The 16,683-nt window shown below is 41.2% G+C and overlaps 1 protein-coding gene across 1 annotated transcript in view; it reads right to left on the bottom strand.

Moving 5' to 3' along the window:
* LOC145415046 (uncharacterized) overlaps positions 1-16,683 on the bottom strand; it is a 1,008,740-nt gene that overhangs the window by 193,184 nt on the left and 798,873 nt on the right. Inside the window, exon 14 of the mRNA XM_080284461.1 lies at positions 1,586-1,747. Within this exon, the coding sequence (XP_080140587.1) occupies positions 1,586-1,747 (162 nt within the window). The remainder of the gene's footprint in view (positions 1-1,585; positions 1,748-16,683) is intronic.

The raw sequence follows: 16,683 nt of genomic DNA, 5'->3' as shown, positions 1-16,683 counted from the left end.
TCAATTCTTTAATGACCAACACACTGCACTACAAGCAGTCCTGAAGACAGCTCATTATTAGCAGTAAACTCCCAATTATCTGGCACAGTTCAGCCAAGCCCTAAGCCGGTTAAAGCAAAACGTGGGATACTGCAAAGTACCCCCCATCGGCTCAATATTCAACATTGGGCCGGATATTGCATTACTATCCATCTTGAACCTCTATCCTAAAAACTTTTTCAAGAGTCTATCTATCTATCTATCTCTAGCCCAACGCCCTAATCCCGCAAAGGGTGGCCGCAGACAAAATGCCTCCAAGTCGCTCTGTCACCCACCATTTGACTACCCTCCCCCAAATGCCCCCCCCCCTCCCTCATATACCTCTCTACTCCATCCCTCCACCTCATCCTCAGTCTACCCCTCCCTCTCCCTCACTCCACCTCACCTACATACACCCTCTTAGTCAGTCTTTCATTCTCCATTCTCTTCACATGTCCAAACCACCTCAGTGTATTTCTCCTAATCTTCTCAACCACATCCACATCCACCCCACAACGTTCCTTCACTTCTTCATTCGTCAACCTGTCCCTCCACGTCACTTCACATGTTCCTCTCAAGTAACTCATTTCCACTGCTCTCACTCTTGACTTGCTCCCCTCTTGCAAGGTCCACACCTCGCTTCCATACGTCAGGGTAGGGATCACAATACTATCATGCAGTGACTTCTTAACTTCCATACTCACCTCCCTATTTCTCATCACTGCTTTCAGTGTACCAACAACCTTCCTTCCCTGCTGTACCCTTTCATGCGCTTCATCCTCCAAAGCTCCATCCTTACTCATCACACTACCCAAGTACTTGAATGCACTCACATTCTCTATATCCTCACCATCCAACCTCACTGCACACTCTGTGACTTCATTCCTCTCAAACACCATAACTTTACTCTTGTTTACATTAACTTTCAGATTCCTCCTCCTACACACTGTCCCAAATTCATTCACCAAACTTTGCAACTTTCATTCATCTTCACTCAACAATACTGTATCATCAGCAAACAGCAACACCGGAATCAAGAGAAAAAGAAAAAAATTATGCATATAATACAATAAAATAATGATACAGTACAGTAATACAGTGCTAGTTGGGTACCATTTAAGGGCCAGTTGGTTCCTTCTTCCTCACATTAAAAAAAAAAAATAAAAAAAAAAAAAAAAAAAAAAATGCTGAATATTGTATAGAACAGCCAGTTATGTCCCGTTCCAGCCCCGGATGTTGCATAATACAGTATTGACAGATATTGCTTTAACAGAGCTGAGTCAGCAGCGCCGAATATTGCGCTGGGCTGGATACTGCAACAACAGATAATTTTGAGTTTACTGTATGTACTATATGACTGACTAACATAACACAAAAAGGTATTATCTGTAACCACTCTCTCTTACTAAGCTGGGTCCCTATACTCCAGGCTCTCAATCCAAAACTCTACTGAACTTAGGATTCAGCCCAACTCTTTTCTTTTATATTCCAAACCCTCACTAACCAGACTAGGTTTCCTTCTCTAACACAACACCTTTCTCTTCTGTCCTCTAATCTCTATACCAACCCTGGAAGCATCATCATCGGGGTGAGCAGCAGCAGGAGAATGGGCACGACGATGGTGGGTACTTGGGAGGGCAAGCTTAGAAGGGTTGATGAAAGGCATGTCAATCGGCAGCCGTGGGTCCATGAATGACGTTGTCTTACTGGAGTGGTCAATGAAGAACAGCTGTACAGGAAAATGTGACTGAGTCAGAAATATGAAGAAAGGAACATAAACAATATCACGCGGGGTTGGAAAAAAGCATGTCATAAATGATTTATGATAAGACAGTGATATAAATCAGTCATAAATGTCATCAATATATAACGTCCCAAATTTCCAAAAATATGTATCAAATTGTGTACATTTGAAAAACTATAAAAATTTCTATCTATCTATCTATCTATCTATCTATAGCCCGACTCCCTAATCCCGCAAAGGGTGGCCGCAGACAAAATGCCTCCAAGTCACTCTGTCACCCACCATTTGACTACCCTCCCCCCAACTCACCCCCCCCTCCCTCATATACCTCTATTTCATGCTGTCCCACAATACCATAGCTACATTCAAAATGTCAGATAAGGACGAATAAAGTAACATGTAAGGTATTTTAGTGTGCTTTTACTTGGCCAAGATTCAATACACTGTGAGAGACATAAATGAAACAAAACCATACAATCATACATCCATAAGTTATAATGGCTGCTCCTTAAAAGATAAAATCAAATAATATTTCTGATTTGATGGAACAGTGATAAAAAATGATATATTTTTTGTAGTCTTAATAAATTATAAATTTTATAATTCTCTATTCTTTCTGAAACTAAAATGTTATTATTATTCCTGAAGATTTTAAATTAAAGGAATAAACATTTACATTTAGGGTACTGTACTGTAACATATTTCTTAATTTTCATTAAAGAACATTTTTCCTTGTAATAAGTACAGTGATCAACTGTAACTGGTTTATTACGTTTATGTATTATGTATATTGAATGGTTTTTTGTAAATATATATATCACTATACAGGACTTCACTATTTAAATAATATTTCATTGGTTCAGATGCTTGAAAATTATTACTAACTTTCCTGCCTTGTCATTTCCAAGAATATTTCACACATTTGTATGGACAAGACCAAGTGTCAAAAATATTCTCTCAACCCCTGCGGAAGAGGCATGAGCAGTATGCAGCTGTTGTGCTGTGTTTAGGGCATCTTGATCAATTTGCCCTGAAAAATTCTGCCACCATGTAAAAGGTGATAGGTCTGTAATTACTTACTCTGGAAAGTGATATTGCTTAAATGGGTCACTTTTCCCCATGAACTTCATCACATGTTCTATTCCTGTTCAGTTTCAGTCTTACCTACCCTGTTCTGGTTTTCACCACAGATTTTCATATTTTTAGCTGGATTATACGACTGATAACTTTTCATATTCATCCTATTAGGCCTATTGTATAAGTAAAAAATATATAATATATTAATAAATAAGAAATAAACATATGCTAGGCAACGCATTTATTTTGGGAGAAAATGAGTGAATAAAACTTTGTGAAATTATTAATGTAATATTTTTTACATTTATGACATTTATGACCCAAAAATTGTGTCAAAAATTGCTGATTTAAACCATGATTTAAATCAGTTTTAAATCTATCTATCTGTCTATCTATTGCCAGACGCCATAATCCCGTAAGGGGTGGCCATTTGACTTTGAGTTATTTGTTTTATGGGGAGGGGCACTAACCCTCCACCAACCCACTTGGTGACACGTAGGGAACACATATGGTTTGGTTATATGGTTACACCCGGCATTGTAAATGGTTTCTAGGCTTACAGGAAACCATTTGGCTTGTCATGCAATGTAAAGCCACCTGTAAAGGAAAGAAAAGCAATAAGAAGTGACAGGAAAGATGGGAGAAATAGGAAGAGAGGAGGGCAGGCACAGAAAAAGAATGATGAAGGCTAAGGAAGAAGTAGGCAGCACTACATCAAGTGAGTGGATGATGGCTGCCACCATTTAAATCACTTGATTTAAATCATGCCAACCCTGTTTATCAATGGTGCAAACCCATCTATATGAGGCTAATATGGCTCACTATTAATTCTCTCAGCCCCTCCCTCTTCCATATATAAAGTAAATATGGTACAATACTGTCCACAATTTACTTTAAGTTAATTGCCTGTAAAGATCTATTATCTCAACACCCTAAAGGCTGTGCTGTTTATTCACATATCTCTAAACTAGGCTCCTATGTATACTAATTGCTTCATAAAAAATAAATAAATTAAAAAAAAAAAAAAAAAAAAATCTGGTGAATCAATGCTGGTTAACTGCACTGGCCAGTTAGGGAAAAAAAAAATTGGAATGAGATGCCCCACTCATTAACCCCTTTGGGATCATGACGTATGTGAAACATCATAACAGACCAGGTGTGCCAGGCTGTGACGTACTGTTTGTCGCACATCAAACATTTGTGCAAAAGTATGGGGGAAAGCTGGGAGGGGTTATTTGCCTGACTGCTACTCTGGGTATATCTGGTTTAACTCCTCCCAATTCTGATGTTCACCCAATCATTTCCTATGTTGGTGTCTTGTGACTCCTGCTGTCTGGACACAACTGCCAGGACACAATGAATGTAAGTTAATGAGAGAAGAAGAACAGTATTCTTTTTCAACAGAAAAAGAGTGTGTTTGTGCATTTTTCTAAATGTTTTCTCTCAAGATGAGTGACGAGAGTGAAAATCTGAGTGATAAACCAAGCCACAGTTTACTGACATGTTCTCAGGAGTAGATCCTGCATCGGCCCCATACCTTTCCTGCAGGTGATGTACATAGATCTTTTTTTTTTTTTTATGATAATGTGATGACAGTCAAGGAGAAAAGAAGGCTTTTCTGGGAGTGGAGAAAGGGTGGTAGCAGGGAGGAATACTTTGCTGCCAAGCATAGGGCTAGATGAGAGGTTTACAGGGGAAAGTCTGAATCTCAGAGACTTTTACTTGATAACCTAAATGGTGGGGAGAAGAAGAATATGATATTTAAGGTGGCAAATCAGATGAAGGGGGAGAATAAGGATATCACAGGTGTGCAGTGTGTGAGGAATAATGAAGAAAAGGTAGTGGTGAACAGTGGGGATATTAAAGACGCCTGGAGAGAGCACTACAACCGGTTGCTGAATGAGGAGTTTGACTGGGACAGGGAAGGTTTGGGGCCATCAGATCCAGTACTTGGCCCTTGGCCTTTGATTGATGCTGATATTGTAAGCAGGGCAATAGGCAGCATGTAGGTGGGGAAGGCAGCAGGTGTGTCTGGACTGACTGCTGATATGTTGAAAGCCTCAGGAGATATGGGTGTGGGGTTAGCCACTGATTTGATAAATACAATTATATATGAGTGTGTTGTTCCAGATGACTGGCTGAAGAGTGTAACTGTAAATGTGTAAAAGGGGAAGGATGATGCCCTGGAAGGAGGAAATTATAGAGGTACAAAGCTTTTAGATCAGATAATGAAGGTAATGGAGAGAGTTCGAGAAGGTATGATTATAGGAAGAGTGAATATTGATGAGATGAAGTTTACGTTTTTCCCAGGCAAAGGGACCACTGATGCCATATTCAGTGTTCTTCTGCTTCAGGAGAAATATATAGGAAAGAAAAGGGAACTGTGCTTTGTATTTGTTGAATTGGAGAAGGCCTTTGACAGACTCCCTAGAGAGGTGGTGATGAGGGGAATGAGAAACTTTGGTATCAAGGAGTGGTTGGTTAGAGTGGTTATGGCCATGTAAGTGGGTGTTCTCATCCAGGTAAGAGTGAATGGAGAATTAAGTGAGGAGTCTTCTGTGAATGCTGGTGTGCATCAGGGGTTAGTCTTGAGCCCCTTGTTGTTTAATGTGGTACTTGATGCTCTCTCATGTGACTTCAGAAATGGACTCCCGTGGGAGATGTTGTATGCTGATGATTTGGTGTTGATTGCAGAGAATGAAAGGGAGACATAGGAAATATTTAGGAAATGGAGAGATGGTATGGGGCACAAAGGCTTAAGAGTAAATGCAGATATATGTGATGGTATCTTGGGGGTGGTACTGTCAAAGAAGAGGGGGAGTGGCCATGTGCGATTTGCCACAAGGGCGTGGGAAGTAATTCTATCTTGAGCAGTGTTTGTGATAAGTGGGTGCAGATATGTAGTGGTAATAGAGGTAGACTGTGAGATAATACTGATTTCATGCATGTGTTGTGTTGAGGAGAGCATGTGGAGATTGCCAGGCATGACAGGATTGAACTTGCTGGTGAGTTTCTTGAGTGTGTGGAAGAGTTTTGTTATTTGGGAGACATGTTATGTGCTGGAGGAGGGGCTGGAGCTATCTCTGTGGCTAGACTGAGGAGTGGTTTGGAATAAGTTCTGGGACCTGTTGCCTCTCCTGACAATGAGAGGACACTCCCTCTGTGCTAAGGGATCTTTGTATGCAGCATGAGTCAAGAGTGTAATGCTGTATGGTAGTGAGACCTGGACAGTAATGGAAGAGGATATTTGCAGGCTCAAACTTACAGAAATGGCAATGATTAGGTGGATGTGCAGTGCATCCTTGAGTGTGAGGCCTGAGGGGACTAGGTTTATGATAGATGAGTTGAGAGGTAGGACGAGACTGGAGTGTATTGGTTTTGTGATGAGGAGAGGCAAATTGAGATGGTCTAGGCATATGGAGAGGATGGGGGATGATAAATGGGTGCAGAAAATGAGAAGTGTTAATGTTCGGGATAGGGAAGTGAGAGGTAGACCGAAAAAAAGCTGGGACGAGGTCGCTGAGTGTGACCTCAGGGATAAGGGACTAAACAGGGACGCTGCTAGAGATCGAGCAGTATGGAGAGCCACCATTAGGTGGCCAAGGCCAACACATGCAAGCATGTTGGAGCCCTCAAAAACTAAATGAAACGAACAAACAATGACAGCACAGTGTTCATGGACATATTAATGGGCAGACATGTTTGTCCAGATGGGTGGGCAGCTGTTTACTATTATTATTATTATTATTATTATTACAGTCAGGTCATGCTGTATGACAGGGTTGCATCAAGTGAACAATTTACAGTATTGTGAGGTCAATAAAACATGGGTTCAATGAGGTTAGGAAGGGTGTGCCCAACTAAAAAAGAAAAGAAAATACTCTTTTAGACTTGCCTTGGGTGTCTCTCAGTCAGACCATGCTTTTCACTAGAGCAGGGGTTGGCAATTAGGTCTCACTAATACCCCGTGTCAAGAGCTTGGAACACTGCCATTACCCCGGCCTATAGGCACTGCTCATTTTTTGGTTATACTGATAAAACATTACAAACCAAGATGTTTTGTTTTTATACAAGACAAACAAGATATACTGAGTGAAACTACAAAATCTATTTCTAATCCCTGCCTTCCTCATCTAAAGTTATGGTAAAAGTGGTAGCAAAAAAAAACAGATACGAGCTTTTTGTGAGTTCATATGCCTAGTTTAATTCATCAAGTTGGCAGATGAAGTTAACAGAACCCATCTGAATAAAGGCAGGGATGAGTTGGTGTTACTTTGCCCTGCATTGACTGGGAGGGAGTGGGTGAAGGGTGTCCCATCAGCCAACCAAAATTGGCTGCTCTCATTTTCTAGAGATAAGGTGTGTTCATACAGTAAGACCTCACTATAACAGACTAACTGGGGCCCAAACCATTCCGAAAAATGCGAAATTCCGATAAAAGCGACATCCGGACCTCCCCCTGCTAATCTGGACTTTTTCTGATATATCAGACATTAGTCCGGAGTGCATGAACAGTATTTAAACTGTGTTGACTACCATTGTGGTACTGTACTGGGTTATGACTTCACTACATTAATCAAATGGTATAATATATATAACAATACTGTACCGTACACTGATAAACATGTCTTTTATCTACCTTATTGTGGTGAACATAGCTGAAGTGGTCAGGCAGTCCAGACTGCTTCTGGATATATCGGACTTTTTCTGATATATAGGAATTTAGTCTAGTAGCTCCTTGAGTCCAATACAAGCGAATTCCGGTCTACTGAAGTCCGTTATTGGTTTTATTACCCCTAGAAAACTTGAAATTACCCCTGATGGGGTAATTTACCCCTAACTGTTGACCCCTGCACTAGGGGTAGCATGCTTGCCAAACACAGTTTCTAAATCAAAAGTTTCAGTATTTCACAAACATAAAATTATCACTTCACTCAATACTGCACACTGCACTATTTGTTATGCACTAGCACTGCAATCTGGCGAGAGCAATGGTGTTTCAATCGCTCTTCATGCACAAAATGGAACAAAAGACAGGCAATCACAGGCAAATGTAAACATTGGGTGACCATCTTGCCTCAATCAGCTAACTAGAGACCCTGTCATCAACTAACTGGGAAGGCTGTGGACATATGGCTGACATAATTTCCAAGTCACGCGTTACAGAATTTCACATGAAAAAGGTTTCACATCACTTAATATTGCACAGTGCACTATTTGTTAAACACTGCACCGTTATTTAGTGATAACAATGGTGTTTCAATGGACCTTTCATGCACAAAATGGAACGAAAGGCAGATGATCACAGAGAATGTAAACGCTGGGCAGCCATGCTAGATCAGACAGCTGACTGTCAGTTTGCGTGTGTCACTGTCTGCACAAGATTCTTGGAGGTGGCCACTGCAATTACTGTTTTTGCAAAATTGTGACCATTTTTTATTCAAAATCTAAAAAAATGGCAGAACTCTGTAATTACTGCTATAGCAATTTATCACATAGCGAACAGTCGTATAAAAAGACTTGATTGTAATATTGTATTACCGGTTCTCCATGAACAATTATTTACTGTCTTCATAAATAATGTTATTAGAAATAAAGCATGAGTAAAACAAATAATTATCATGCATGATGGATACCCTACACGTAAATAGTGATGAATGGAAGAATAAGATATTTAAGGTGGCAAATCAAATGAAGAGGAAAAACAGGGATATCGCATGTGAAGAATGATGAAGGAAAGGTAGTGGTGAACACTGAGGATATAAAGACACCTGGAGAGAGCATTATAACTGGCTGCTGAATGAGGAGTTTGACTGAAACAGGGAAGAACTGGTGCCAGCAGATCCAGTGTTTGGCTCTTGGCCTTTGATTGATGCTGCTACTGTGAGCAGGGCAATAGGCAGGATGCTGCTGGGGAAGGCAGCACGTGTGTCTGGGTTGATTGCTGAAATTCTGAAGGCCTCAGGAGATAATGGAGTGAGGTTAGTTACTGATTTGATAAATACAATTATATCCAGTATGTGTGTAGTGTCTCAGATGACTGGCTGAAGAATGTTATTGTAAATACAGAATGTAGAAGTGGAAGGGTGATGCCCTGGAAAGAGGAAATTAAAGAGGTGTATAACTTTTGGACCAGATATTGGAGGTACGGTAATAGAAAATGTTCTAGAAGGTATGCTTAGAGCAGTGGTTCTTAACCTTTTTTCTTGGCGACCCAAAATCCATAAGATGGTCTATATGGCAACCCAAACCCTCGGAAACTTACTCGGCACCAGAACTGAAACAACATATGTGTCATATCATGTGACTAAAACCAAAGTAATATTTCAATATTTTATTGATGTCATAATAAATAAATTTCATTTTTATTATATGTACTTCCTAAGAACTAAAATATCAACACATTTTGGCAGAAAAAAAAATAAATCGAAGATCTTAAAATCAAAATAATTCATTCATGTTCATGATACACCTATTTACTCTGACCATTAAGGATAGAGTCACTATTTTGGGTGCTGTCTGAGACATTCATTCATTCATTCATTCATTGCCTGACGCCAGGTATCCCAAACGGGGTGGCCAAGGGCTTAGAGTTAATTGTTTTACAGGGAGGGGCACTAATCCTCCACCAACCCCACTTGACACGTAGGGATGCCAACAGCATCTGGTGTTCCCCGGCGGTCACCCATCCAAGTACTAACCAGACCCAACGTTGCTTAAGACATAAAGTACTATAATCAGTGAGATCCCTGGCACTGAAAAGTTTCAATCAGCTTCTCAAACCAGGGTGATTTAGATGACAGACTGCATCTTAGGTCATGCTCTGGTTGTAGACGGTTTCTGTACTGTGTGAGTGCAGAAAATCCTGTCTCACACAGATCAGTTGTAGCAAAGGGAAGGAGTGCTTTCAGGGCTTCGCATCCAAGAATTTTCTTTCCTTTGTAAACTCTGATCCAGAATGAGCTCAGTGATTTGTTTTGTTTCCTGAAATCATAACGAAGTGTTTCATCATTCTGAACCTCGATGAGCTGCTCCTGGAGGTAGCTGATGTTCGAAATCTCGTCAGGTAAGTCTTCAGCTTCAATGCTGAAGGGATTTCTTACCCAGGCATATTTCATCACATTCTCAGGAATGTAGTGAAAAACTCTTCGATTAGTCTGGAGATATGTTCCACAATGATGCTTTGGACCTGGGTGAGAAAATTTTTCATCTTCCAGAAATTCACTCAAAGATGGAACGACACAGTCTTCCCAGTCTCAGTTTTACTCTTTCACAACTTCACAGTCTCAGTTTTACTCTTCCACAACTTCAGTTTCCCCTTGAATGCAGTTACCTTCTCTGACAGCCCAACTAATGTCTGATCGTGACCTTGCATTGAAATGTTCAAGGCGTTAATCTCAGCAAAGATATCTGCAAGATAAGCCATTTGCATCACCTACTTTGATTCAGAGAATCTTTGGGGCCAGTGAATGATTCTTTTTTGCTAGAAATATCTAAGTCTCGTTCCGCATTTCAGGCAACCATTGGAGCACCCTTCCTCGTGACAGCCACCTAACCTCAGAGTGGTACAACACGTGTACATGTTCTGAACCAAAATCAAAACACATCCGACTGATGATCCTGGAGGGCACAGCCCTAGATTAATGAAACTGACTACCTGGATGGCTTCCTGCATCACTTTCTGTAACTCAGGTGACAACCCCTGAGAAGCAAGATTCTCACGGTGAAGGAGACAGTGAACAATCAGCACGAATGGATTTTCTTCTTTAACTCTAGCAATGAAGCCATGACGTACTCTCAGCATTGCTGGTGCACAATCACAACAGACATAAAACACTGATTCCACTGAAGCCCTTCAGTCCACAGTACTGAAAATATCTTCTCTGGTTGTGGTTGTGTGTAATGGCCGACAGAACAAAAATTCCTCTTCCATGTCTTCTGGACCTCGGTACCGTACATAAGCCATGAGCTGGGCATCATTAGCCTACTCCAAAATGAAAACGGTTAAGTTTTAAAATATAAAATGTACAGTACCGGTACTCTACTCCCAGTTGTGTGCATGGTAATAATCTTTTTTTTAAGCCAAATGCAATCGCCTACTGTAGGAGAGAGAGAGAGAGAGAATGTAAAGTGTGAAGTATTGACAAGTACGGTAATATGTTAAAAAGTAATAGTATACAACATTAATAATATCAGTAATATATTTGTCTCCTGGCAACCCACTCCAAATGGCTTGGCAACCCAAATCTGGGTCGCGACCCATGGGTTAAGAACCACTGGCTTAGAGAAAGAGTGAATACTCATTACATGCAGTCTAAGTTTACTTCATGCAAAGGGACCACTGGTGTCATATTCATTGATCGAAAGTGTCAGGAAAAACATGTAGGAAAGCAAAGGGATCTGTACTTTATTTTTGTTGATTTGGGGAAAGCTGTTTAAAAAGTCCCTAGGGAGGTGGTGAAGTGGGCAACGAGAAAGCTTGGGATTGAAGAGTGGCTGGTTAGATTAATTATGGCACTGTATGTGGGTGCTCACTCCCATGTGAGAGTGAATGGAGGTTTGAATGAGTTTTCTATGAATGCTGGTGTGCATCAGGGTACTTGAAGCCCTCTCATATGACTTCAGAAATGGACTCCCATGGGAGATGTATGCTGATGACTTGGTGTTGATTACAGAAAATGAAAGAGAGGCGAAGAAAAGAATTAGGAAGTGGAGAGATGGTAAGGGGCACAGGGTCTACAGAGTAAATGATGATAAAACAAAAGTGATGGTATCTAGGATTGGTGGCGGTATTGTCAAAGAAGAGGGAGAGTGGCCATGTACGGTTTGCCACAAGGGCATGGGAAGTAATTCTATCTTGTGCAGTGTTTGTGATAAGTGGGTACATAGGAGATGGCTTTGGGTATCTGGCCCTTCCTCTCCTCCTTCCTTCCTTTTCTTTCTTTCCTTCATTCTTTCCTCTTCCCTCAGGCTATGGGTGACTTTACACTCCCTCTTCTTTCTTTCCTTCATTCTCTCCTCTTCCTTCTGCCTATGGGTGGCTCTACACTGAGTGACAAGCCAAATGGTTTAGTGAGTAATTAAGGCACTCCAATCGGATTAAGCCGATGCAGGTTTATATCCTAGGGATGGTTGGGCTTTATTGCTCACATAATGCCACTTCGGGATGAGTGAGGCTGGTCACTCTTATCTTAAATGTCAGGACCAACTTGCCTTGCCCCAGGCCCCTATGCTCCTCATGGAGCACCACAGGATTGGATGATGGATGGATGGATGGATAAGAGATGTGGTGGTATTAGAGGCAGACTGTGAGATAATGCTGATTTCGTGCATGTGGTGTGTCAGGGAGATTGTCAGGTGTGAAAAAATTGATCTTGCTGGTGAGTCTCTTGAGTGCATGGAATAGTGTTGTTACTTGAGAGACACGTTCCGTACTGGAGGTGGGGCTAGAGCTACATCTGTGGCTAAAGTGAGGAGTCATTGGAAGAAGTTCAGGGAGCTGTTGCCTCTTCTGACATCAACAAGGCTCTCCCTACAGTATCAGATGATGTATGCAGGTGTTAGGAATGTAATGCTGTGTGGTAGTGAGACCTGGGCAGTAATGGCAGAGGAAACTGAAGGCTCAAATGTACAAAAATGACAATGATTAGGTGGATGTGTAGTGAGTCCTTGAATGTGAGGCCTGGGGGGCTAGGTTTACAACTGAACAGATGGGCAAAAGGATGAGATTGGAGTGTATTGGTGTTGTGATGAGGAGGGGTAGATCAAGATATTTTGGCTATATGGTAGGGATGGGGGATGACAACTGGGCACAGAAAGTGAGAAGTGTGAATGTTGGGGATAGGGTTGCGAGAGGAAGACCGAAGAAGACTTGGGATGAGGTAATACAGTGTGATCTCAATGATAAAGAACTGAAAAGGAAGGCTGCCAGAGATCAAGCAGCAAGGGGAGCCACCATTAGATGATGAAGACTGACACATACAAGCGTGCTGATCCCTTTATAAACGAAATGAAACAAAGCAACTGTAGCCTCAGCAAGAAATAAAAATCATCTGGGATGTGAGGTCTGTTACCACAGACATCATCTGATACTGTAGGGATTATGGCATTATTATGAATAATACCCAAATGCACATTCTACATGCTAACTGTCTCTGACTCCATTGTTTCCAGACTAACTTGCCAACCTGCTTGATCCTTTCTGCCATGTTTGTTTTGGCATTTTTATCTCTGTCAACGAAGTTGCAGGTTATGTAGTCATTCATGTCTGTTTGTTCATCCATCTGCTTGTGTACAAAATATCTCAATGGTTGGTACTGGATTTAAATGAAATTTTGTTGATAGGTAGGCAATGGGTCAAGGAAGAACTTATATTATTTTACAGTGCATCTGGATAGGGATGAAGGAAATAATGAATTTCACAGGCGTTGCTGGAGGTATGCAGTCTCTGATATTGTGTAACAGGGGAAACTATGACTGTAAACTTAACTGGCTGTGTGAGACCTAAAAGTATTTGTCTGGTGGGAAAGACAAATTGTGATATGCTGTGGACCCTGTCCACTACCCTAAAAGCTCTTCAGCTTTAATCCCAGTTCAAATGAATGTCATTTGACTTCCCCAGCCTGGGTTTTTACTGGTTTTCATGCTGTTTATGATAGGTTTGTTGCTCTTGCTTCTCTCCTTCCTAGTATCTTTTCTTCTCCCCTTTGTTTCTCCTTTCTTTCCATTCCCCTGTTTAGCTTGCTAAACTGGAATGAACTGGGCATTCCTATCTGGCCTTGCCATTCTTTCTCTTTCTGTCTGTTTTGTGTTTTGTAGGAACATGCAATGCTCCTACTACTCCCAAGCACTACTTACCAGTTTTCACTCCTCTAGCTTTCTCTGAATTTCTTATTCTATTTTTTTTTTTTTTTTTTTTTTTTTTTCATTATTATTATCATTTATACAACATCCGGCACTGAGGCATATCAACCCGCTCATAATTGGTAGCCAATGGCGCTGTACTGTACTATATCATTATCCTATCGTATTTTATGCTTAGTTTTCATCTTTTACTCATGGGAAAGTTTTTAGGATAGAGGGTTGAGACGGATAGTAACACAATACCATGTTCAACACCGAATGTTGAGCAGATGGGAGGTACTAAGCACTATCTAGCATTTCACGTTATTCTGCGTAGGGCTTGGCTGAATTACAAAAGATAACTGAGAGTTTACTGTATATCTTACAGATACAAATACCATATTTTTACACTTTTAATTTTTATTGTTACTGTTGCTACGTGTTGCAAGCAAGCATATACTGTGGCTGGGGTTACAACACCATCATCAAGTCCACTCCTTGAGCTTCTACTCCACCTCTCATCCTGTCTACGTCTATGCTGCCAAATTCCTCTTTTACCCCTTGTTTCCAGTCTTTATCTCTGCAGAGGCAAGATCTTCTCCAACTCTTCACTAGTTTCCCATCTCTCCTGTCTTCTCCTCCTCCTTTTCTACACCTCAAATGAGTGATGTGAATGTGACAGACATAAAGAAAGATGCAATTGTCTCAAGCTGACTACTGTGACTGAGTTTCTGTTCACAAAGTGAAATGACATCCTCTTGAACCTATATTGGCAGATAATGCTGTCTGTTACTCAATCATGCAAAGGACAGTTCTTTGACATCCTGACACCACCTAACTGGTCACTGATGTTCTCTGTAATGCAGACAGATAACAAAATCTGGTTCTATACTGAATCTGACATTCAAGAAGTAGACTTCGACCCAAACCTTGATGTTTCTGACAAACCTCCTGAGACATGCTGGCTGAAGATCCCTTCAGACTTGTATAGTATGCAACCACTACTCTAGTGATACTATCTATCTATCTATCTATTGCTAGATGCCTTAATCCCATAAGGGGTGGTCACAAACAAATTGCCTCCATGTCGCCCTGTCCCTGCCATTTCATTGCCCTGCTCCCAACTCACACCCTCCTCTCTCATATACATCTCCACTCCATCCCTCCATCTCATCCTTGGCCTCCCCTCCCACTCCCCCCCCTCCATCTCACTCACATACACTCTCTTCGTCAGTCTCTCGCTCTCCATCATCTCCACATGGCCAAACCACCTCAATGTGTTTCTCCTAACGTTCCCTATCACATCCACATCCACACCACAACACACCTTCACTTCCTCATTTGTCAGTCTGCCTCTCCATGTGACTCCATATGCTCCTCTCAAATAACTCATTTCCATTGCTCTCACTCTTGACTTCTGTCCCTCCAGCAAGGTCCAAGTTTCACTTCCATACAGTAGGACTGGTATCACAATACTGTCATGCAGTGACTTTTTTATTTCCATGCTCACTTCCCTGATTCTTATCACTGCTTTCAAAGAATCAGCAACCTTTCTTCCTTGTTGTACCCTTTCAAGCACTTCACTCTCTAAACTTCCATCCTTCCTCATCACATTACCCAAGTACTAAAATGCACTCACATTTTCCATTTCCTGCTCATCCAGCCTCACTGTACATTCGCTGACTTCATTTCCCTCAAAGACCATAACTTTAGTCTTCCCTACATTCACCTTTACATTCCACTACTTACAAACTCTCCCAAATTCATTCACCAAGCCTTCCAGCTGCCCTACGGCTTCACTTAACAACACAGTATAATCTGCAAACAATAGTACAGATAGTTTCCAAACACTGCCCTCTCTCACTACGGCCACTCCAATATCCACTGCCCTACCTTGTATCTCTTTTATAACCCCATCCATATACAGACTGAACAACCATGGAGACATGGCAAATCCTTGTTTCAATCCAACCTTTAAATAGAAAAATTAACTCACTTCACTATCCACATGCACTGCAGTCTTAGCACCGTCATACATACTCTACATGGCCTTCAACAACTTCCCATCTACTCCATATATTCTTAATAATTTCCACAATCCTTGTCTATCCACCCCGTCATATGCTTTCTCCAAATTCATGAAGGCCACATACAACTTCTTTCCCTACTCTAGAAACTTTTCCACTACAGATCTAGGAATGAATATCTGATCTGCACAACCTCCTCCTTTCCTAAAACCTCCTTGTTCTTCTCCAACTAATTCCTCTGTTATTTCCCTAACTCTGTCAATAATTATCCTACCATTTAGTTTTCCTATTACACTAAGAAGACAGATGCCCCTATTATTACCACACTTCTTTTTCCCTTTTTCCTTTGTCTAGGGGAATAATTATACCTGACTTCCAATCCTCCAGGGCTCTGCCTTCCTCCCAGGCCAATCTGCACATCTTCCACATCCATTCTACCACTATCTCTCCCCTATGTTTCATCATTTCACCACACACTCCATCAATTTCTGGGGCTTTCCCCATTTTAACTTTCTTCATTGCTTCCACAATTTCCATCCTACTGATTTCTTCTTGCCTTCTCCCAGCCATTCCCCAGCCACTTATACTTGCATTACTTTCATTCTCTATGTTCAACAATTCCTTAAAGTGTTCTCTCCATCAACTCACTTTTTCTCCCTTCTCCACTAGTAATCTACCATTTTATATCTTTCACTCCCCAACTAACTTCTTTGGCACCCTGGGTAACTTTCTTTACCTCTTTCCAGAACATTTTCTTACATTCCCTCCATTTTACACTCAAGTTCCTTCCAAATTCCCCATCCACTAAAGCTATTAAAATGAAAGACAGGGAGTAAACTGCAGCATCAGTCAATCACAGTAGTACTCCTGAAGTGGATGGGAAAGCTGGAGAGAGAGAGAGCTGGAGCTTCCATTTTACTAGTCCTCAGGACTATCTCCTGATCATCTCACTTTGCTGACCCTTTTCAGTCTGTC

This window comes from Coenobita brevimanus, chromosome 101 (genome assembly GCF_032717465.1).
Source record: "Coenobita brevimanus isolate Jiangsu-jjx chromosome 101, ASM3271746v2, whole genome shotgun sequence".
Classification (NCBI taxonomy): domain Eukaryota; kingdom Metazoa; phylum Arthropoda; class Malacostraca; order Decapoda; family Coenobitidae; genus Coenobita; species Coenobita brevimanus.
The sequence above is the reverse complement of the archived record's forward strand: the minus strand, read 5'-3'. Positions and strand labels throughout refer to the sequence as shown.